General features: G+C 46.4%; 1 protein-coding gene across 1 annotated transcript in view; it reads right to left on the bottom strand.

The window, feature by feature from the left end:
- IL20RB (interleukin 20 receptor subunit beta) overlaps positions 1-22,498 on the bottom strand; it is an 81,729-nt gene that overhangs the window by 6,151 nt on the left and 53,080 nt on the right. Inside the window, exons 5-6 of the mRNA XM_006258621.3 lie at positions 20,452-20,602; positions 19,720-19,865 (exon numbers count right to left, since the gene is read on the bottom strand). Of these exons, the coding sequence (XP_006258683.2) occupies positions 19,720-19,865; positions 20,452-20,602 (297 nt within the window). The remainder of the gene's footprint in view (positions 1-19,719; positions 19,866-20,451; positions 20,603-22,498) is intronic.

Raw genomic sequence — 22,498 nt, 5'->3', positions numbered from 1 at the left:
ATTTACAAAACACCTTTCACAGGTGAGCCTATGAATTTCACTTTAATCTACTGGATAAAAAGAAATAATGGACTAAATATAGGCATTGGATTTATGACACATTACAACTTGCCTAACATCTGACTCCCCAGGTAACCTCTCCACTTTTTACCAGCTATATTCATTCCCCTTCCCCCCACCTCAACCTGTCTCCCACCCGTGGACTACCTCAATTTATATCTTCACTGACTGGATTTCTTGCATACATACTGGCTTCTTGCTACTTTACTATTCAATCCAGTAAGAGCCCTGGTGTGGCTGCCCGCACCCATTGGATTCGGACTCACCAGTGTGGATGTTACAGCTGCCTCATCTCCCTGCCTCTGCTGACTGATGCCTCCTGAATCTTGGGGGGCATCCACAGAAGCCACCGCCATTGGCAGTCCTGTCAGGGGGGGCACCAGCCCTACCAACAGCATCAGTCGGCCATCAGGGAGGGCACCAGCCCTGTCAGGGGAGGGAACATGCACCCCTGAGTGCCCCCTACCAGTAGCTTATGTCTGCAGGTAAGCCAGTCTTTGGGATGCTCTCTCCCAAGTCCCCTTGGTTGGTCCCTCATTGCCATCTCCCCACGTTCCCTCTGGTTTCTTTCTGGGAATTTTTCTCTCCCCAGCCAACACTGACTGCCTGCTCAGCTCTCGTTTTAATTCCCTCATGTTGATCAGCTGTAAGCGGGTTACAGCATCTCATTCCCTGCTTAGCCAGCTCTCCCAGATGATTGGGCTAATTAACATCAGGGGATCTCAGCTTGGCTTTTCCCCTAGCTGGGCTGGCTGGTGCAGTAAGTATTCCTTTGTTCTTTGCCTTCTCGGCATTTCGTGACGGGGCTAACACCTCACCCTGTCACACAAACCAAAGGTGCAGTGGAAGAATTGCTGAGCCCCAAAATAAATGTAGGAGGAAGAAAAAAACAAATCAGTTAGAGGTACAGACACTCAGAAAGGGAGGCCTAGGATCCAGAATAACCTAGATAAACTGGAGAAAAGTGGTCTACAATAGATGAGACGAGATTCAACAAGAACAAATGCCAAGTCCTGCACTTGAGACAAAATAATTGCATGCACAAATACAGACTGGAGAGTGACTGACTAGGCTGCAGTACTGCAGAGGAGGACCTGGGGGTTACAGTGGACCATAAGCTAAATATGATCCTAATGGGTGCTCCTGTTTCAAAAAAACAAAAAAGAGCCAAAAGTGTGCTGGGGTGTACTAATAAGAGTGTCACTTTCAAATCAAGGGAAGCAATTCTTCTACTCTACTGAATGCTGGTAAGGCCTCCCCTGGAATACTGTGCCCAGCTTTGTCCCCACACTTTCAAAAAAGATTTGGACAGATTGAAGAGTCCAGAAGAGAGCTGCAAAAATTATTAGAGTCCTGTAAACATGCCTTGTGAGGACATGTTGAAAGAACTAGGGTCTGGAGAATAGAAGACTGAGGAAAGATTTGATGACAATCTTCAAATACCTGAAGGGAATTTAAAAGGATGGAGACAGATTACGTCTGCGACTGTAGGGGACAGAACTAGGAAAAATGGCCTCAAAGTGCAAGAGAGGAATTTTTGGTTGAAGATTAGGTAAAGCTTTCTTACTATGTTGGTAGTTAGGCACTGGAACAAGCTACATAGAAAAGTTATGGGATCTGCACACGTATATTTTCAGGAACAGATCAGACTTGACTGGGGTGGTTTATTCATGGCTGATCCTTCCCTGAACAGGAACTTGAACTAGATGACCTCTAGATGAACTAGAAGTCTTTTCCAGCACAACTTTCCTATGAACTTAAGGAGCCAGGATGATGCTGTCCCTGCACTCAGTGAACAACATGCCAGATAATTTGTGTCCCTTCAGGGAGCTCTTCTCACAGGTTTCAAGAGTATTGTCCACATTTAGTTAGTTGGTCCCAATACAACTGCACCAATGATCTTGCCCTATTGCAGCCTGCCAAAGTAAAAGATTACCAAACCCTGATGGGCTGGACCAGCCTTGGTGGTGTTATGCTGCTTTGATACTCCTCAGTATTAAGACCTAGGTAAATAGTCTGAAGCCTTAGTTTTCTCCCAATTGCACTTGGTACACAGCTAAATTCAAGGTCTGACCCCAAACCAGGCCCTACATAGTGAGTCTACTAAAATCTGGGACTGCTGCTATACCCGCATCTGGGACTGATGTAGGGTCTGCTGTCTCCACTCACACTCAGATTTTGTCTGCATGGGGAAATCAGGAGAAGATAACATGCCTGCCAACAGCACCATGCTTACATAGTTGGAGGGAAGGGGTGCTATGCAATGCGTACACATCTATGCAGGGGCATGTGTGGTATTTGCCTACCTATGCTGCAAGTGGGAGACTCTCAAGACTTAATTCTATTTCCCTCCTAGGACACTTAAGGGTCACTTATGCAGTCTTCAGGTGAGTCACCCAACAGCATTCTATTTCACCTCTGACTTACAGATAAATCACAGTACTGTGCATTCTCAAAAGCAATTCAGTACTGCCCTGGAAGTGCTTAAGCTCATTTATGCTCAGTTGTGGTTCAGCTCTGCCATAAAGCACAGTGTAGGCTGTAGACATGGTCAGTTACTGACATACCAGAATGACAGGTAGTCTATAGGCTGAGCAAAAGCTTCAGTTATGAATATGTGTTTAAGCTGGTATACAATCCATAATCAGCAACCTTACTTTTAAAGTATAAGCAGTACCCTGGGAAAGTAAAATTAAAGTCTGTTTATCAATGCTAGGCTAGGCCAAATCTGAACAGAGTGCTTCTTGAAAAACTGCTTAATAGAAGCTAAAAGTAACAATTAATGATTTGCCTTTTGATAAGAATGGAATTGTATGCAGTCAAGTAGAATCTATTGAAATAACCATGTCTCTATTAACTTCTTTTCAGTCTTGGTCACTTTCAACGTATTTATGCAAAGCTGCAGAAGTGCAGCTAAAGTAGAAGGCTGCAAAACCTGTTCCAAAGTGATTTTTTGCAAATGTTACAACTAACCCAGTCAGCAAAGTAGAAGAAACAGAACATGTTCAGCAACATTCCCAGATTGTGAGGGAAAGAGATAAGAAGTCCTCTCTCCCTGAATTGTAATTTTCACAAGGACACAGTATCATGAACCCTATTATGTTTGGGGGTTTGCAGCATGTCATATTTTTGTGTCTGTTTTATTTTACTGATATGACATGTGTGGTCTTGTTGGAGAAGCCTATGCTATGCTGTATCCATTCATGCTATTGTTGTCATTGTATCTATTATGTTATTCTGGCTACGAATATCACTATGAGTTGGAAAAGAGTTTAGCCAGGGAATTCAAGGAGCAGGCAGAACTGCTAACAATCTCTTACCATCGTGTTCTAGTGCCAGGAAAATTATTACTCAATAAGAGCTGAAAGGGACCACTTGTAAAATGGGCATCCCTGGGGATTTTCCATCTATGATGGGTGCAATCCACTCTATAGTAGCAAAGGCATCTGGAGCAATGTCCCATCAGGCCAGTAGGATTTCAGGTACCCCAGGCACACCAGGACATCTGGAGGATTCTGGTGATTCATGATCATTAGAATAATGGTAATTGGGGGCATGGCTTGCAGGATATTTAGAGCTTATCTAGGATAAAATGTTTGTCTTCAAATCTCAGGTTTTGGGGGTTCATTGGCCCCAGTTACCAGGACAGGAAGAGTCAGCAGAAAGGCTGATCTCTAGAACTCTGGCAAGGACTCTTATGGGAAACTAGGAGTAGCAAGATGAGAGGGTGAACATCTGTACTTGTTTTCTTTTTCTGACTCCAAACCTATAGCCTTTTTTGTTTGTGTAACTTTCATCCTATGTAGTAAACCTTTTTGCTGTTTGACTTCTTACTACTTGCCAGTGGAAAGAATGATATCTGGGCAAGTGATATTCCAGGATGACTCTCTCCATGAAAAAGGGGGACCTATATTCTCTTCCACAACCAGAAGTGGAAATCACCCAGGGCTGGCAAGGATCCCTCACTGCAGTTGCAGAGTATGGTGTAAGGGCAGAAAAAATAAGGTACTGGGATAGGGAACTCTCTCAGGGCAATGTTAATCTGTTCCTTGGAAAATGTGGCAGCACAGTGGGGAGAAATTTGGGCTTCTGGGGTCCCCTGCAGATGGATTTGTGACACAGATGCACAACACATGGCTAATTGAAATCTTCCAAGTCCACAGAAAAACTGTTTCAGTCTAGTTCCCAAAGTCTCAGTGAAAGAACCATATATGAATAACACCAATCAAAATATCTATTAAAATATGTTATATATTGAGTGTAAAACGGACGGGGAAAGGGGGACAGTATGGATTTTGGGAATACCTCAGCAAATTGAAGACAACCTGCTGCTAGCCTTCTTCCCTCATGCATCCTCCACAAGCAATACAGGTGAAAAATCTGTATTATGGTATTGCAAGTAGACATAGACACAGATATATGTGCTTATTCCTGTGCTTTGGGATGCAATTAATAAACACATTGGTGAACAGGGTCCTCTGGCTTACCAAAGAATATTACATTTTCATATATCAAAGCTGAAGGAGAATTCTGACAGCTATAAGTGTTTTCTGAATAAATAGTACAAGACAATATTAAATAAAAAGCCTCTCATTTGCAAGAATAGAGACCCTTTTATCTGCTTACAAAACATACTATTTAAATAAGATTATTAATTAAATGATCTCTTTCAATAGCAAGAAAAAAATAAAGTATAAGGGATACTTACTAAGCAGACAGGGGAGCTAAAGGGCTATACAGTCTAGGCTGTAAAACCTCAGTCAACAGTGATGGCTGGATAATTGCAGGTAGCAGAATGGGAAAGGGCGGAAGAGGTCATTAGCAACCCCTGCACCTAGTGCAGGGAGTCTGCTGAGCATTGGTGGTTGAGATACAGTCTAGCCATGATCTGTGGAGAGAAAGGAGCTTTGCAGAAAGGCCCATGTGGAGCTAAGTGGTTTGTGTTATTCTTGTTTGAGTTTAACTGGATGCTTGGGAGTGGCTAAAGGGGTCATTAAAGTCCAAGGATGGTGTGGGGAGGGAAAGTGTTCTATGCTTTTAACCCTTCAAGGGTCAAGGACCTGGTCAGCTGAAGGCAGTATAGGGTTAGAAGGCCCACTGAATGGAGTTAAAGTAAGACCTGAAAAGCATAGGCATGACTATGGGGGAGACTGCAGGCTGTGGTTAGGCCCAGGAGGCCAAAATTAGTGCTGGCTGTGCAGAAAGAATTGATTTGTGGGCTAATTTCAAACCCTGTGAGAAATTGTGCTGACCAGGAGGGGCTGGTCAGGGGAAGTAGACACAAAGGCTACCTAGGGATTGTGATAGGAGGCTACCAGATGCTCAGAGACTGTGAACAAGGGGGCAAGCAATCCCAGTGAACTGAACTAAGGCAAAAAGTGGGAAGCACCTGAGAAGACATTCAGCCACTGAGTGGCCAAGAGGCAACAACTGTGACAAAAATAAGAGAGAAGAAATGGTGCTATTCACTGTGGGATGCCACTGCACTTTCAGTAGGTCATGGGAAAATGTGGATTCTGTGTTTTTTCAGTGGTTTTCCATGGTGAACAGAAAACTAGGATCTGTGATGATCACCAGGCCAAAGCCCAGGCAGGTCTTATAATACTTTCATTATAAGACTAGGATGCTGAGCAGCCAAGGTGAACAATATAGTGGAAAGAGAATGAACACAGGCAAGAAGAAATCTGACTTTTCAGGGGTACAGTTACTGCCCTAGAAAAGGGATGGGGTAGGGTGAGGTGAGGAGGGGTGATGAACCTTGGCTTTCACTATTTTTTATGATAACGAGTCATTGAACAAAAATGCAAAAATAGCACTGGGAGCAGACAGCAGTCTTCTTTGTAGGTATTCCACCAATAAACTCCCTCCCTGAGGGGCTGGAATAGATACCCAGACTACACTATTGAGAAATTCTTTGCATGCCATTCTCCATTACAATACTTCTGGAGACACTCTATTAGAATATATAAGATGTAGGTTCAAACCTTCCCAAGGGGATGGGGAAAGTAACTCATGTTTCTCTTATCCTAGGCAATTCCTCTAAATACTAATTCAGGCCTGTCCAACTTCTAAGTGGCTGGAGGTGGGGGAGCAGTGTACACCCCCTGGGCCACATTAACTGGGGAGAATTTTCACATTTCTGTTGAGACCCATGGTGCAGCATTTCCATATTCACAGTAGTCAGATCTGTTGCACAGTTTTAACCATAGCACCAGAGACTTAAATGTGCATCATTTGATCATTCACACTGTGCAGAATTTATCAGTTCACAATGGATGATCATAGTCCAATGTTTGCACACTAGCTATGTGACTCCTATGCCATGCATATTAGTGGTGTGCAAAACAGGCCCTATTCGATTTGGATTCAGCCTGAATTGGGGACAGTGATTCGATCCATTGATTTGGATCACTGTCACCAATTCAACTTGGCCGAATCTGCTTTAAAAAAAAATTTCTACATACCTTCATATAGCAGCATGGCTCATGACCACTGCGGTGCTGGAGTGGATGAAGCATCCCACAGCAGCACAGGGGGCTTGGCAGTGGACCCAGAAGTGGACTGTAAGTACTTCCAGTCCACTTCCAGGTCTGCCAGGGAGCATGCAGTGCTTCCCCTCACCCCCCACACCCTTTCCCATCCCAGGAATCGGCCACAGAGGGACCCTGGGTGCCCCTCGAGACCTAGGAGGCACCAGTCACCAAGCTAGGTGGGGTGCAGGGGGGGGCACCCCCAGCACGCTCCCCAGTGGACCCGGAAGTGCTTCTGGTCCACTTCCAGGTCTGCTGCCGAGTGCGCTGGGGAGTGCTCCGTGCTTCTGTGGGATGTCCAAATCTGTCTGTCTCTCTCTGAATAGAATCAGAGAGATTAAAGGGTCCTCTGATTCGATTCAGATTTGGAGATTTGGCCACCTAATCAGGCTGAATCTCCATCAAATCTGATCAGGGACCAAACCTTCGCACAGCTCTAGTGCTTATACATGACAGCTAGAATTTATGGCACAGTATTTGATCACTTAGACTTGAGGCTGTGGTACAGCATTTGAAGCTCACTCTGTGGATTGCAGTGTTTGCACGCTCAGACCGGTAGCATGATTCAGAACTCTCATGATCTCATGAGGCGCCACAGCACAGCATTTATACACACATGCACTCTGGGAAAGAGTGGGGTCATGGCCCCTAGCTTTTGCATATACATAATTAGGGTTGTAGTGCAGCATTTAAACATTCATGACAGAGTCATGGTACAGTGATTGCATCCTCACAGTTGGGAATGTTAGTGTCTACATGCCCACCTTAGTAGTGAGCTGCAGTTTCACAGTTGGAATAGAGATTATAATTTGCACACTTGAACTGGGGTAATTCTGTTGCTGTACTAGTACACTTACTCTAGGAGATTGAGTGCAAAGTTTGTATACTCAGGACTTCAGGTGAAGCCTTGTCAGTGGTCATTAGAGTGGAAGAATCACTTCCCTCAATTTGCAAGTGGCAGTTTTAATACAACCCAGCATGTTGTTGCCTTTTGCTTAAAAAAAAAAAAAAGAGCTCTGTTTTGGCTTGTATTCAGCTTATGGTCCACTGTAACCCCCAGGTCATTCTCTGTAAAAGTGCAGCCCAGCCAGTCATTCCCAACTCTATATTTGTGCATATGGTTATTCCATCTCAAGTGCAGGACTTTGCTCTTGTCCTTGTTGAATCTCATCTGATAGACTGGGGACCATTTCTCCATCCTATTCAGATCATTCTGGATCAAAGCCCTACACTGTGGAATAACTGCAACCCCACACAACTTGGTGTTGTGTGCAAATTTGCTAAACATGAATTTGATCCTATCACCAAAATACTTAATGAAGATATTAAATAATATCAGACCCAGAACAGACCCTTGGGGAGCCCCAGTTGATCCCAGATAGACATCAAGCCATTAATGACTACTAGTTGAACATAAGCAGTTATGTAGCCACCTTTACAGTGTGGCAGAAATGCCACTGTTTGTGTCCCTCTTCAGAAATCTGTCTCTGCCAGCATGAGAGGCTGGGGTTGAATTCCTCAGGGCGGGGGAACCGGCCTCCCTGTCTACATGACAAAAGCCTGGTGCCTCGGAGGTGGGTGCTCTGGTCACCTGGGGAGGAGGAGGGAAAAGCCCCGCTCACTGGCCCAGGTAGCCAGTGATGCTTTTTTAAGATTGGTTGGCGAGTTGCCAGCACTGGCAGCTTCGATTGGACCAGGCTGCTGAGGTCAGAGAGGTTATAAAAAGGCCCGGGCCAGGAAGAAGGGCAGCCATTAGCCATGCGGTCATCCAGGTGAATCTGAAACTTGGTCCCTCCTCATAACCGCATGCTCAGAGTGACCTGCCTCCAGAGGAAAACTCCAACCACCTCTGGATGATGCATGTGAGTAAGCTACTCGAGATCAGACTAGATATTTAGCTTACAGTAACTCAGATGCGTGTTTAAATGGCTACCTCAGCCATCCTAGTTGGCTCTATGGGATTCCTCTAATATTGATCTACCTTTTACCCGGTTTTCACCCTACCCCCTGTAATCAATAAAGTTCTCCTTTGTGACCGGTGTGGGAGACTTATTGAGGGGTGGGTCTAAATTATGACAAGGAGGCCCCTTAAGTCTGTGGACTAAGGGAGACTTTCCTAATAAGCCCCTGACTTGGGAAAAGTGCCCCAAGTGCCTGTATTGGGTCTAGTACCTATTGGATGATCAGGCCTGTGTTTTCCAAGGTGCGCAGAGCCAGAATTGAGTCCAGAGCCTTGGATAGTGGCAGCGGGAACCCCAGGCTAGCGGGTGTGCTCCAGGGAAGGGGTGGGCCAGACATGAGGCACCCCAGGGAGGGCACTCAGAGCCTGGAAAGTGGTCGGGCAGTGAGGTGGGTGGCTCAACACAGGAGCGCCCCCTACTGGCCCGCCACATACAGTACTTATACTTAGTCTGTATTTCCTAGCTTGTTAATGAGAATGTTGAGAGACCATGTCAAACGCTGTGCTAAGTTCTAGGTATTTAATGTCCAATGCTCTGCCCCCATCCATAGAGCCCATTTCCTTATCATATAAGGAAATCAAGATGGTCAGGCATGACTTGCTCTTGGTGATACAATGCTGGCTTATTCTTCTCTAGTTGCTTCACAGTAGATTCTGGTCACAGCTCCATATCACTAGTTCCCTTGCCTGCCGTCTCTGCTCTTCAGAGAGTCAGGGAGCCACTTCCACTTCACTTCTCCCTTCCTTCTCCCTCAGGGAGGATCCTAGTTCTGGTTCATCTGGTTGGAGGGCCAAGTACAGGCACTTTCCTTCTTGCCATGGCTTCAACATGTTAACGTGGTATAGTTGTTTTTTCTTTTGCTTCTCTGGCTGATGTACCTCATAATATACAGGCCCTATTTGGTGTTTTATTTCATAAGGGCCCTGCCATCGCACTAGAAACGTACTCTCCTGAGCCGGCAAGAGAATCAGTACACGGTCTCCTAATTCAAACTTCCTCTCTCAAGCCCCTCAATTGTAATGGGTCGCTTGCCGCTCTCATGTATTGAACCAGTTGTATCATGTTCCGGCCTCTACTTTGTTCTTCTTCCTAGCTTTCTTTAATCAAGAATTCCTCTTGGTTGTTGTCCGTATAACAGTGTGAAAGGGAAAAGCCTGTTGAGGCTTGGGGTGCCTCTCTTATCACAAACAACAAGGGTGGTAACATCTGATCCCACTTCTGGGTTCTGTCTACCACAAACTTCTTCAGTATCTGTTTCAGGGTCCTGCTAAATTGATCCACTAGTCCATCATTTTGGGGATGGTATACCATGGTCTTTAGGTGTTTAATTCCCAGTGTTTTACTCACTCCTTCAAATACACAAGATGTAAAGTTCATCCCTTGGTCCGTCAACAATTCCCCACTCTGAAGAATATTCTTAGTAACTCTTCTGCCACCTGGGGGTGGACACTATCCTCATAGGTACAGCCTCCGGATACCTTGTTGCATAGTCCAGGAGGACCAAAACAAATTGGTGCCCTGCACTGCTTCTTGGCAGTGGCCCCACAATATCCCCGCTCAAAGGGGACTTACACCAATGGTAGTGGTACTAACGGAGCTCTTGGAGGACGACTGGGGTTTTCTTTTTGGCACACGGGGCAAGATGCATAGTACTTGGCCACTTCCTGTATTAACCCCAGCCAAAAAAAAAAAAAAAATCTTCCCCTAATGCGAGCCTCAGTCTTGTCTCACCCCAAATGTCCGCCCATAGGGAGTTCATGGGCTACTTTCAGTAAGGCCTTTCAGTACCGACGAGGTACCAGCAATTGTATTACTTCGTCTTCCCCATATTTTCCCTGTTTGACTCTATATAGAAGATAGTTCCTCACCTCAAATCGCGGGGTGGTCTGGATCAACTCTGCTCTCAGCACTTTCCCATTCCGCTGGGCTAGGTGTTCCTGGAAGGCATACCAAAACCCTTCCTCTCTGCTCTGTTCCAATCTGAAATGTTCATCCTCCCACAAATGTGCCACGTCCACCTCCTGTTCTGCTTCTTCATCTGATAGAGGTAGTTCAGGCTCACCGGCAAATGCCTCTGTTGTAGGATCATCCCCAAGTACCATCTTGGACCTCGTTGTCTTGCATCTTCTTTTCCCTGCTTCAAGTGGTCTCCAGCTGGGGCCTTCTCCTGCCTCTGAATTCTCCTCAGAGGCTTTGTCCCTAGTGCAACTACGGTAGCATTGTGGGGTACCTCCATTTTTACTCACCCCTCTCAAACTGTATGCCTGGGCTATGACTGTCAGAAGCTCCGGCCAGTCACATCCCAGCATCAACGGGTAGGGTAAATGCTCAGCCACTCCGACCAGCATTCGGCGTAGTTTCTCACCCACTTGCAGAGTAACCCACACTCGGTCTTTGTCTTTGTGCACAAACATTGAATGGTGATCTGGTCTGCTACTTCCCTCTCTCCTCTTGGTAAGATGTCTCTCCACACTATCATGTGTGATGAACCAGAAGCTAACATAGCCTGCATTTTCTGTCCCTCAAGCCTCACATCTACGGTAAGCACGGGCCGTTTCTCTCTTTGCTCAGGGTAAACCCTGGCACCATACCCATAAATGCCTGTGGAAGGGGGGGGAGGGGGTCTTGGTTTGTTGGTATGTCCCTCACCATCTTCTCTAGCAATGCCTGTTGTCTTTCTGCTTGTTTCTGCAGACCCTGGACCATTTGACACATGAGTTCCAACCCCTGTTCTTGTGCCTTTAAATCCAAGATTTGGGTCCGTCCCATCTTTCCTGCCTTCTTCTTGGACCCAAGGGTTCTTTCTTTCATTCGGATCAACCATCGTCTCAGGGTACATATTACCTTGGGAAGTTTCCTGGACAATGCACCAATGTAGCAGGTCATCCTCCCCAGTGGCATCTTCCCAAGGTTGTGGGGCAACCTTGGAGTCTTTGAAGTTATGTTGCTCTTGGAGTCTTCTTTGAAGTTCTTATGTCCCGCCCTCTACTTTCCTGCCACTTCTTGATGGAAATTATTCTGCTGATGTTCTTGTGAGCAGGAGTCTACCTATTGTATTTTGTATGTTGGGCCTTTTGTCTACCCGGGCTTGACCCTGTCTTTCTCTAGCTAGGTCTCCCCATCTAAACCCACCACACAGGGTTTGACCCCGAGGCTCTAGCTTTTTCCGGTAATTTGAGGCTTATGGCCCTCTTTTCTACTACAATCTAAAGCCTGGTCTCTCTGGCCTAGAGGCCCAGCCATTGGCCCTACAGCCAGAGGGCTGCAAATTCAAATCCAGGGAATGGCTCTGGACACATACCACTGCAGTCCACCTAAAAATAAATAAATAAAGTTGTACACCAGGTGCACCAAGCCATCCCAGCCTTTTAAGATCACGCCCTCTGGTGCTGGGGTAAGTGCACCCCAAAATCCTGCACCCTCACTGGCACTGGGCCCAATGTACCCCCAAAACCCATGGCCTCACAGGTGCTGGGGTCTGCACCCCAAAAAAGCTGTGCCCTCTCTGGCACCAGTGTCTGCACCCCAAAAGCCATGTCCTCTCTGGCACCGGGGTCCCCACTCTGTAGTGGGCCACTAAATGAGGCCGCCTCCTTCCTCTAATAGCCTCACCCAAACCACCAAACTTATTCAGTACCCAAAAGAAAAATAAACTGTCCTGTCTGTGGGCAATCACTGCCACCAAAAAAATGTGCTTAAGGAAAACAGCATGTCAGCTTACATTTGCAGGGCTTGTGCTTTGGCTCCCCACCATTGGCTACAGTCCTTGCTGTGGTGCAGCTGCCATCTCTCTGGGGCTTCTGTAGTTCCCCTCTTCTCACCTTTAGACTGCTCACCAAACCTCTCCATGGAGCTCTGGGATGAACTCCTTCCCCTTTGGCTCCTAGCCCCTCACTGCTGCTCTGCCCAGGGTTTTTATAGTCCTGGCCTGACCTTTCCAGTCAGCTGACTAGCTGGCAGACTCAGCATTTAACCCCTTTCTTACCAGCACTCCATGCCCAGAAAGTTCTGGCCTTAAAGGGGCAGACCTGTCTTCTGGTGCCAGGGCTACAGTTCCCTGTTACATGCCCCTATTTATGATAACTGAAGTAAAAAGGGTGTCAGCCTTCTCTGCATCACCCATAACTAGATTGCAAGGGACCTATAGTTCCTCTGGTCTTCCTCTTACTTTTGACATATTTTTAAAACCCCTTTCTATTGTCTTCTATGTCCCTTGAAGCTGCATCTCAAATTATGCCTTGACCTTTCTTATTTTCTCCCTACATGCTTATGCAATAATTATACTGTTCCCTAGTACTATGACCAGATTTCCATTTTTTGGAGAATTCCTTTTTGATTTTCAATATATTGAAGATATTGCTATATATATAGTTAAGATGGTCTCCTTTTGTACTCCCCATTCTTCTGTCACATTAGCATAGCTTGGTCTTGTGGTCTTAAGAGGGCATCCTTAAAGAGCAACCATTTTTCCTGGATGCTTTTCCCCATCAAATTTGCATCCCAGGGAATTCTATCCACTAGTTCCCTGAGCTTATTAGTCTGCTCTCACCTTAGAGGTCCACCATTAGTGAAGCATTGGCACTTTTTCACTGGAAAGGGTACAGTACAGCATTTGCACAGTTGCATGTAGGCTATTGTGTAGCATTTGCACACTTATACTGCCATAGTTCAGTTGTTACCAATATTTCCTGCACAGCTGTTTCCCATTAGCAATGACTACTGTTGCTGCAGTCCTGATTGGTTTTGGTGTTAGTGTAGATCCCAGAGCAGCCTGTCCAGGGACTGGCCAAGGATGTAGAAGCAGGTAGTGTATGAGAATGGAGCCCTTGTTGCACAGGGACCCCTAAGCCATACAACTTGTTCTTTAGCAATCCGTTGCAGTCAAGGATGCTTGTCTTCCATGATAGGCCTGATCAGCCATCTTCAGACACACAGATAAGACAATCTGGGATCAGCAGACTCTACTGCAGCTTGGACATGTGTTTCCCAATGAGGGGGTGGCACTGGAATTTTTATTTGGCTCATGAAACACTGTTTCTGCCACTCCCACTTTTCCATATCCTATTGTAGTGAGGCTTCAAAGCACTGAGAACCATGAGACAGACTACTCCTCCATTTGGAGAGGTCCTGGGTAATAGTCTCTCATGAGTTGACATCAGCACTGCATTTTTTAAGTTGGCCTTGAGGACAGCGAGGTGATCCATCTGTAGTTTCCACAGTTGATAGAGGGAAGGGATGAGATTGTCAAAGAAAGGTAGTTAAAACTAAAAAGGAAAAGGGCCAGGCCCCTGGAGACATGTGAGACTGACACAAGAAGGTAAGGGATTGTGGTTGTCTTGGTTTCATGAGGCATAGGGTCTTTATGGAATGGGTGTTGCTGAGTGCATCTACACGAGATGCTTACTGTGTAGTTGATTAATTACCTGCTCAGTAAACATCTCAGTGCTACAGGTGTGCCTCTACTAGGCTGGAGTAAACTAATTTACTCCATTGCAGAGCACGTGTAGATAATGCCACAGCTGGCTGAGGCACGAAGGTGCTTTATTGTGGGGGCTGCCTGCTGGCTAGCCCTACTCTGAAGCTCCCTTATACCCCAGCCAGACCCTCTGCAGCACACTGAGTCAGGGAGAGCAACCCCAGTTGGCAGACAGATTTCCAGAGTCCCCTGCCAGCTGGGGCTGCTCTGCTCAGACTCCATGTGCTGTGCCTGAGTAAACCATGGAGCTTATTGCTCCAGATTTAATTGTTCCCATGTTCAAATTTCATATGTAGATGCTCCTGCTATGTTGCATTTAAGCATCCAGTCCTTTATCATAGAATGACTTTTGTTGTATGAAATGCTTATAGCATTTAAAATTCTCCCTTGAATAGATAACTCTTTGATTTTGATCCTCAACTCTACTCCCCTCTCCTCCCCCCACAATGATACCAACAATTCTCTGGTTGATATTCCTGAGGCAGACCCCACTTCTCAAGATATCTATAAATTGTATTTACTTGAATACAACAACCCTTGCCCTATGATACCCCCCACCTGGGGCTTCTCTGAGGCCTCCACCCAGACAAAGCACTTGATGGAGGGAGGTCGGCAGCACTCTGGCCCCCTGCCTGTGAGGACTGCCTAGAGGTTGTGTGGGGGGGGACAGGAGTCCCCTCACCTCTCCCACATGTCCCCAGCTTGAGGCCCTGGAGAGGCAAGTGAGGGAACTCCAGGCAGAGATTAGCAGGCTGCAGGGGATAAGGGCTGCAGAGGATAAGATTGATGGGTACTTTCATTCTCTGCAGGCCCACACAGCTAGCGGGAAGTCAGTGTGGGAGGGACCCAATGCAGACATGTGGAAGACTGCCACCTCCAAAACCAGACATCACACTGCTGAGGCAACTTCCCCAGTGCAACTGGGGAACAGAGACGAGGCCCTGGCATCAGTAGAGGAGAGTGCAGCAGAGGAAGCCACATCCACAGCCACCTCCATGCAGACTAAGGGACAATCGGCATTGAGTCATTGTGGTGGGTGACTCCCTCATGAGAGGAATGGAGGGAGTCATCTGTGACCCAGATCCCACAGCATGGGAGGTAAGCTGCCTGCCTGGAGCCCGGATTCAGGATGTCACTGCGAGGATTCTTGACCTCCTCTGGCCCTCCGACTACTATCCCATGGTCCTCCATCCAAATGATATGGTCAGGAGTAGTCCAGGCCAAATCACGAGTGACTACAAGGCTCTAAGAGGCTTAGGAGATCAGGGGCACAGGTAGTCTTCTCATCCATCCTCCTGGTCAGCAGTCATGGCCAGCATTGAGACAGCTGTATTAGAGAAGTCAACTTGCAGCTCCAGAGTTGGTACTATCATGAAGGTTTTGGCTTCTTTGACCATGAGCCGCACTTCCATGAAAGGGGCATGCTGGGATGTGATGGTCTGTATCTCTCTTCAAAAGATAAGAGCTGTTCTCTTACAGGTTGGCCAATCTATGCAGGGCTTTAAACTAGGTGTGTCAGGGGACAGGGATGCAGAAGACAGAGAGAACCTGGGAACAATAAACCATGAACCGTGCGCTGGAACAATACACATTAGTACTGAGGGGCCCGATAGGCATCAGGACAGGGGGGTACAAAAGGCACCTATTGGGGGACTTAAGTGTGTCTATACTAATGCGAGGAGTATGGGTAACAAGAAGGAGGAACTCACATTCCTTCTTGCAGACAAGGACTTTGACCTGGTTGAATTAACTGAAACCTGGTGGGACCCTACCCATGATTGGGCAGTAGGCACTGAGGGCTATAGTTCTGTATAGATGTGATAGAGTGGGGAAAAAAGGGGCGGGGGGGGTTGCTCTCTGTTAAAGAGCAATACACATCTTCAATAATCAAGATGGACAAATTGAGATAATGTGGGTCAGAATGCAAGGGGGTCAGGGTGAGAGGGACTTGGTAGTAGGAGTCTATTACAGACTGCCACACCAAGATGAGCTAGACCTGGAATTCTCAAGGCAGCTCTCAGAGTTAGTACGCTCAAGGGACATGGTTGTCATGGGTGACCTTAACCTCCCTGACATCAGCTGGGAGGAGCAGTCAGCTAGATCCAACCGTTCACATAGGTTCTTAACCTGCAGACAGGACCTTCACCTAACACAAGAGGTATATAGTCCCACTAGGGGAAATGTCTTACTGGACTTAGTGTTTGCTACAGGGGATGACCTGGTGGGAGAGCTGTAGATACAAGGTAATCTAGGAGATAGTGACCACCAATTGTTAGAATTTAGTATCCGTCAAAAAGTGGGAAAGATAACCAGTAGGGCAGAAGTGCTAAACTTCAGAAAGGCTAACTTCAATGAGCTCAGGAGGTTAGTAAGTGAGGCACTGAAGGACAAGGACTTGGTGAGATGGGAGTTCAGGAAGGGTGGTCGTTCCTCAAGGGAATGATCTTTTGGGCACAGAAGGGAACAATCCCGTTGTACATAAAGGGGGGCAAAGGGGCCAAGAAACCCTCTTGGCCGAACAGGGAAACCCAGCAAAGACTAGGGATGAAAAGAGAGGCATACAGACTGTGGAAGCAGGGGGTAGCCACCAAGGAGGAATATACCTACTTGGCTCACAGTTGCAGGGAGTTGATTAGAAAGGCCAAGGCAGCAATGGAACTCAGACTGGCAATACAAGTTAAAGACAACAAAACGTCCTTCTTCAGGTATACAAAAAGCAAAAAGAAGGTGCTACCCCCTCTTCTTGCAAAAAGAAGACCCCTACAGGACAGGTAGGGCAATTAATGACAGATAGGAGGGACAAAGCTGAGCTCTTCAATGAGTTCTTTGCATCAGTATTCCTGAACATGGATAAAGACATATCTCCAAATTGGACTATAGACAGGCACAGGAGGGACACCAGCCCACCAACAGTTAGCACCAACCTCGTGAAGGGACACTTGGAGGGGCTTGATGTGTTTAAGTCAGCAGGCCCAAATGATCTTTATCCAAGGGTGCTGGAAGATTTGGCCAGTGTCATAGCAGAACCACTGGCAAGACTATTTGAGCAATCATGGCACTCAGGACAAGTCTTAGAGGACTGGAAAAGGGCCAGTGTGGTCCCTATTTTCAAAAAGGAGAAGAAGGAGAATCCAGGTAACTCTAGTCTCACCTCTATCCTTAGGAAAACATTTGAAAAAATTAGTAAGGATTTCATTTGTAGGAGCTCATCAGGAAAAAGAATGCTGAAGGGCAACCAGCATGGTGGATTCATAGCAGGGAGATCCTGCCTGACAGACCTTCATGGCCAGGTCACAAACTGCATAGATGCAGGAGTCAAGGTAATACTTGGATTTAAAAAAAGCCTTTGATATGGTGTCTCATCCCATTCTCATAAATAAACTAAGTGGCTGTGATATAGATGATTACACAGTCAGGTGGGTGGTGAATTGACTTATGGGATGCACCCAGAGAGTGGTGGTAGATGGGTTGGTCTTAACCTGGAAAGACGTGGGCAATGATGTCCCCCAAGGCTCGGTCCTTGGACTGCTGTTCAATATCTTCATCAGTGAAATGGACAAGGGTGTGAAGAATGCTCTATCCAAATTTGCAGATGACACCAATTTATGGGACAAAGTAAACACCAGTGGGCAGGGAACAGATTCAGGTGGATTTGGATAGGCTGGAAAAGTTGGCAGAGCAAAACAGGATGCAGTTTAACAAAGATCAGTGCAAAGTACTGCACCTAGGGTGAAGGAATCACCAACACATACAGACTGGGAGATGACTTTCTAAACAGCACAGCAGCAGAAAAGGATCTCGGAGGCATAGTTGACTCAAAGATTAACATGAGTCAACAATGTAATGAAGTAAGCAATAGAACTAAACACACTTTATCATGCATTAACAGGTGCATCACAAACAGGTCTAAAGAGGTGATATTTCCTCTTTATGCAGCACTGGTAAGGCCACAGCTGAAGTACTGTGCCCAGATTTTGGTGCCGCACTTCAAGAGGGATGTGGATAACCTTGAGAGCATCCAGAAGAAGGCCACACATATGGTTAGGGGCCTGCAGGTAAAATCCTACAAAGAGAGATTGAGGGACCTGGATCTCTTCAGCCTCCACAAGAGAAGGCTGAAAAGTGATTTAGTGGCCATCTACAACTTTGTTGGCAGGGAAGGGGGCAAGGAGTAGGAGATACTCTGTTTACAAAGGCAATGCTTGGAGTAACTAGACTCAATGGCCACAGACTAACAGACAGCAGATTTAGATTAGATATTAGGAAGATCTAATGATCTACTTATTTACAGTAAGGGTTACCAGAATCTGGAATGGGCTTCCAAGGGAGGGGGTGCTCTCTTCTACCTTGGAGGTTTTTAAGAGGAGACTGGACAAGCATTTGACTGGGGTTGTCTGACCCCAATGCTCTTTCCTCCCCAGGGCAGGGGGTTCGACTCAATGATCTACCAAGGTCTCTTCTGACACTAGAAATATATTAAATCTATGAGGGTTTGTATTTCTAATCTGCCTGGGGAAAATGTAGCCCTTGTCTTGGATTTAAGTATGAGCCCAGGGCAGGGGGTGGGTCATCTCTGGCTTTGGCCCTGAGTTTGAGGCCCAAGTTAGAGATGAGCTGCTACCTACCCTGGGATTGAATGACTGATCCGGATGGGGAGAGGGCCTGTGGCAGAGCGGACTGTGCAGAAGGAAGCGAAACCTGCAACCTGCACCTCCACCCCATGTTCCCCATGACTGTGCCTGCCCTCTACCTCCTGCTCCCTCCACTGCCAGCTTCAGTCGCTCCTGCCCTGATGCAGCCCAGCTGCTGCAACTTCTAGCTGGCTGGGCTGGACTAAGGTGGATGGGGCCACTGCTGCTGTTGAGTGAGATCTAAAGCAGAGGCTGCAGCATAAGATAAGGGGAGAGTGATCAGGGACAGGAGCATGGCATTGGGGGCAGGTGGCCAAGCTGCATGTGGCAGCAGATGGTGGGGAAGGCAGGCATGGACATGGGGCACATTGCAGGGAGGTGCTGGGTACAGTGGTGGAAAGGCAGCAGGAAGGTAGACGTGGGTGGGCCTAGGGGCAGGGGCTCCTTTCCCTACCACAGCAACATGGGGGCCAAATTTAAGATAGCTTTCTACTAGTTGTATTCTATACATGGAAAACTATAACTTTCCATGTATAGAATCTAATTATTTTGGGGATCATCTTAAATTCAACGTTATCTTGGATTTAGGTAAATACAGTATTTCCTCCTTCCTGGCCCGAGAGTGGAAATAGGCATGCTCAGGTTTTCCAGGCCATTGCCAATGTGCGCTCCATATAATTAAGAAAGATTCACACAAACATGGACATGAAACAAAACAGAACAATATTTTTAACTTCAAAGCCTAATACTGACCTCCTAAATCCATGTTTAGGAGCCTCAGTGAGTGGCTTGATTTGGAAAGCTCCTGAATCCCTGCCAATTAAGCCAGGGTGCTTGCCTGCTCTGATAGTCGCATTGCTGACTGAGGCCTCAGCTTGTATCTAGTCACCTAGCTTTAGGCATTCAGTTTGGACAATGTGCTATAATTATTTCCTACAGGGTTTCACCTGGACTTCAATGCTGGAAGAAACAATTCCTCCAACATCTTCATCTTCTCCTTCAATCCATCAGTTTGCTCCTGTATTTCACCCCAGAGACAACAAGGAAGACAAAGAAATTACCAGAGTCTCCGGCAGGATAACAACTGGACAACAGGAATACTCGAAGATTCGACTTATTTTCCAGATAAGAAAAGGCAGGACCAAAGCAGCCATAATAAAACCAGCAAAGGAGATGAGAGTAATAGTTACCCATGTAGATCTGGCATCTAAAGACAAACGAATAAGACAGAATGTTAGCAGAAAGTAGGGCAGGGTGGCACCTTATATTAGCAGAGCATTTTAGCAGAGAAACTTTGAATCAAGCTTCCCAGGTCCAGATTCAGCACCCAGTCCTGAAAGAGGTCCTTCAACTGTTCTTACCAGTGACTTCAGTAGAAGCCACAAGGTCCAAATCTGTAGTGACCACCTGGTGCAATAAACACAGGCATACATGAATGAGAAGAATTAAAACAAGCTTTACTGTGCAGCTGTGGGAAAGCTCTTCAAATACTTTGTCTGGCACTGACTGACTGCCTAGCTGCTTCCTAACTGGGGGACAATCTCCCAATTCTCAACTCTGCCAGTCTCCTGTTAGGGAGCATCTTTAATTAATAACTTCTAGCAGTACAATATTAATCAGAAATGTTGGGTGTCAATTCAAGAAGAGGCATCAGTGAGAAAATGAATGAATCATTTATTTTCCTCAAGAAAAAAATCTTTGCAGTGTCTTTGTGAACAGAATGACAGACAAATCGAAGGTAAGCCACTGTATAATGCTGTTAGATGAAAATGATGAGGAAGTCTTACTGCTACCTTGCACCCTGATACACTGTGTCTGGCTGAAGTTGCTGCTCCTGTTAATGGCCTCTACATATGTCTGGACTTTGACACAGTAGTCAGTTCCTGCCTCCACTGTGTCCAGATGAACAGCAGAGGTAATCTCTTTCACCATCATCTTTTGCACCTGTGACAGACAATATCAGTAACCAAATGAAATCATAGGGCTCCAAAATCAAAATTAGCCTTGCTTTTAGCACAAGGTGAAGCTAAGGCAGAACAGGACAGTGGAAGTCAGGGAGGAGTGGCTAAAAGGGGGAAGGAAACTTTACAATGAAAGTAGAGGGACAGGGTGGGAAACATGGCCAAATGGAGAGCAGGTCTGTACAGTTGAAGGTCTGCATGGATACATGGGTGTGGGGTAAAAGCATTAACATCCAATAGCAAACTGAGCAGATCATAGGGACTGACTTTTATTTTTGCTGATGGGGGCCTAAGATGGAGGACATATGGACAATTTTATGCATTTCAGGTGAAAGCCAAGGGGGGCCAGGGTCCTCAGGCTCTCATGTACTGGGCTCCTTTGGAGCAGATGCCTGTTTCAGACCTTGGGCAGGTGCCTCTATGGGACCAGGAAGGCTCTAGAATGGATTTCTGCTCATATACCAAGGAGGTGTGGGAAAAGGTAAAGTGGCTGTGCAAAGCAGTGACAGGGGTCGGGCAGCTGACCAAGAGAGGCAGCACTGTACAGGCACCTAACTAAACACCAAGGGAGCTCGTTGGCCTGTTTTGATCAGTTTGTGTCCTGCATCAGGAGCAGCCTGTGGAAATCCAGGAACATCCTGATGTACAGACACAAGAACCTCAGGGAGCTAGACTGTGTTAATGGCTCTGAGTGAACTCCAGTCCTACTACCGGAAATCGGTAGCAGAGGACAGTGAGGATGCAGCCAATTCCACCTGGCAAAGGGACACTTGGTACAGGATCTTCCAAGACTGCCCACCCCCAGCAGGGGAATGGACAGTGACAATGAGACAACCAGACCTGGAGACAGTGCTAAATTGCTAGAAGGTGTGTATAACTTATATGTATCTATATATAGTTATATATAGATATATATATATATAACTATAAAGATATATATAGATATATATAACTTACATGTGTAGCTATAGATATAGATATATATTTTTACCAAAAAAAAATTATTGGAGCATGCATTGTAGTCACTACACTGGTTTATTACCTGAACCAAGATGGATTTAAATGGCATTATGTAATGGAGGGTGCACCCCTGTCCAATTCAGTGCAGACAGGATGCCCTATGAGACTTATAATTAGCTTCCCACTGGCCAGCTTCCAGTGGGAAGATCTCAGTTCCATGCCTACTTTATGGAAATGGGGGACTCCTCACTAGCTTGCTCCTGTGGCCTTTTGTTAAGAGTAAGTGATACTTGGGGACATCTGAACCCCAAGCCTCCAGGCTTTGGCCTGCATGTAGGATGCCTGCCAATGGATTTGGGAGTATCTTGCTGGTTGTAGCACCACATATGGTATTTGAATTATTGAGTGTTGCTCAATCAAAAGGATTTTGAACTGATTTGGCTAATTTGATATGGAATACAAAAACATTTATAAAAAAAAATGATGTCATAAAAAAAAGTGGGCTAGATGGCATTGTGCTGGCAGGGGAGGTACCTTTGGTTAGGGGCAAGAAAAACACCTGACATCTGAACACCAATCCCTTTGGCTTTGGGGTTTGCACATAGGTTATCTGTCATGGATTTGGGAATATCTGAAGTCCCAGGATAAAGAGTCTGGGAGGTGGGATGCTTGCCAGTGGTGGCACCGTTCAGACTTTAGTGATTGAGCTCTGTTCAGTCAATAGAATTTGGAACTGCTTTGGTTAATTTGACCTAAGATACATGGGCAACTGGTGCCTCCTGAGTTGGGGGGGGGGGGGGGGAACTTGCCCCTGCCCCCTGGCGGGCAGTCAACAACCGGGGGGTGTCCCACTGAAGCTAATCCCACAGACCAGGGGGGGCAAGGGGTCCCCCGCAGCTGATCCTGCCAACCTGCAAGT

Source organism: Alligator mississippiensis, chromosome 13, assembly GCF_030867095.1.
Source record: "Alligator mississippiensis isolate rAllMis1 chromosome 13, rAllMis1, whole genome shotgun sequence".
NCBI lineage: Eukaryota > Metazoa > Chordata > Crocodylia > Alligatoridae > Alligator > Alligator mississippiensis.
Note: the sequence above shows the minus strand (reverse complement) of the source record. Positions and strands in the feature narration are given on the sequence as shown.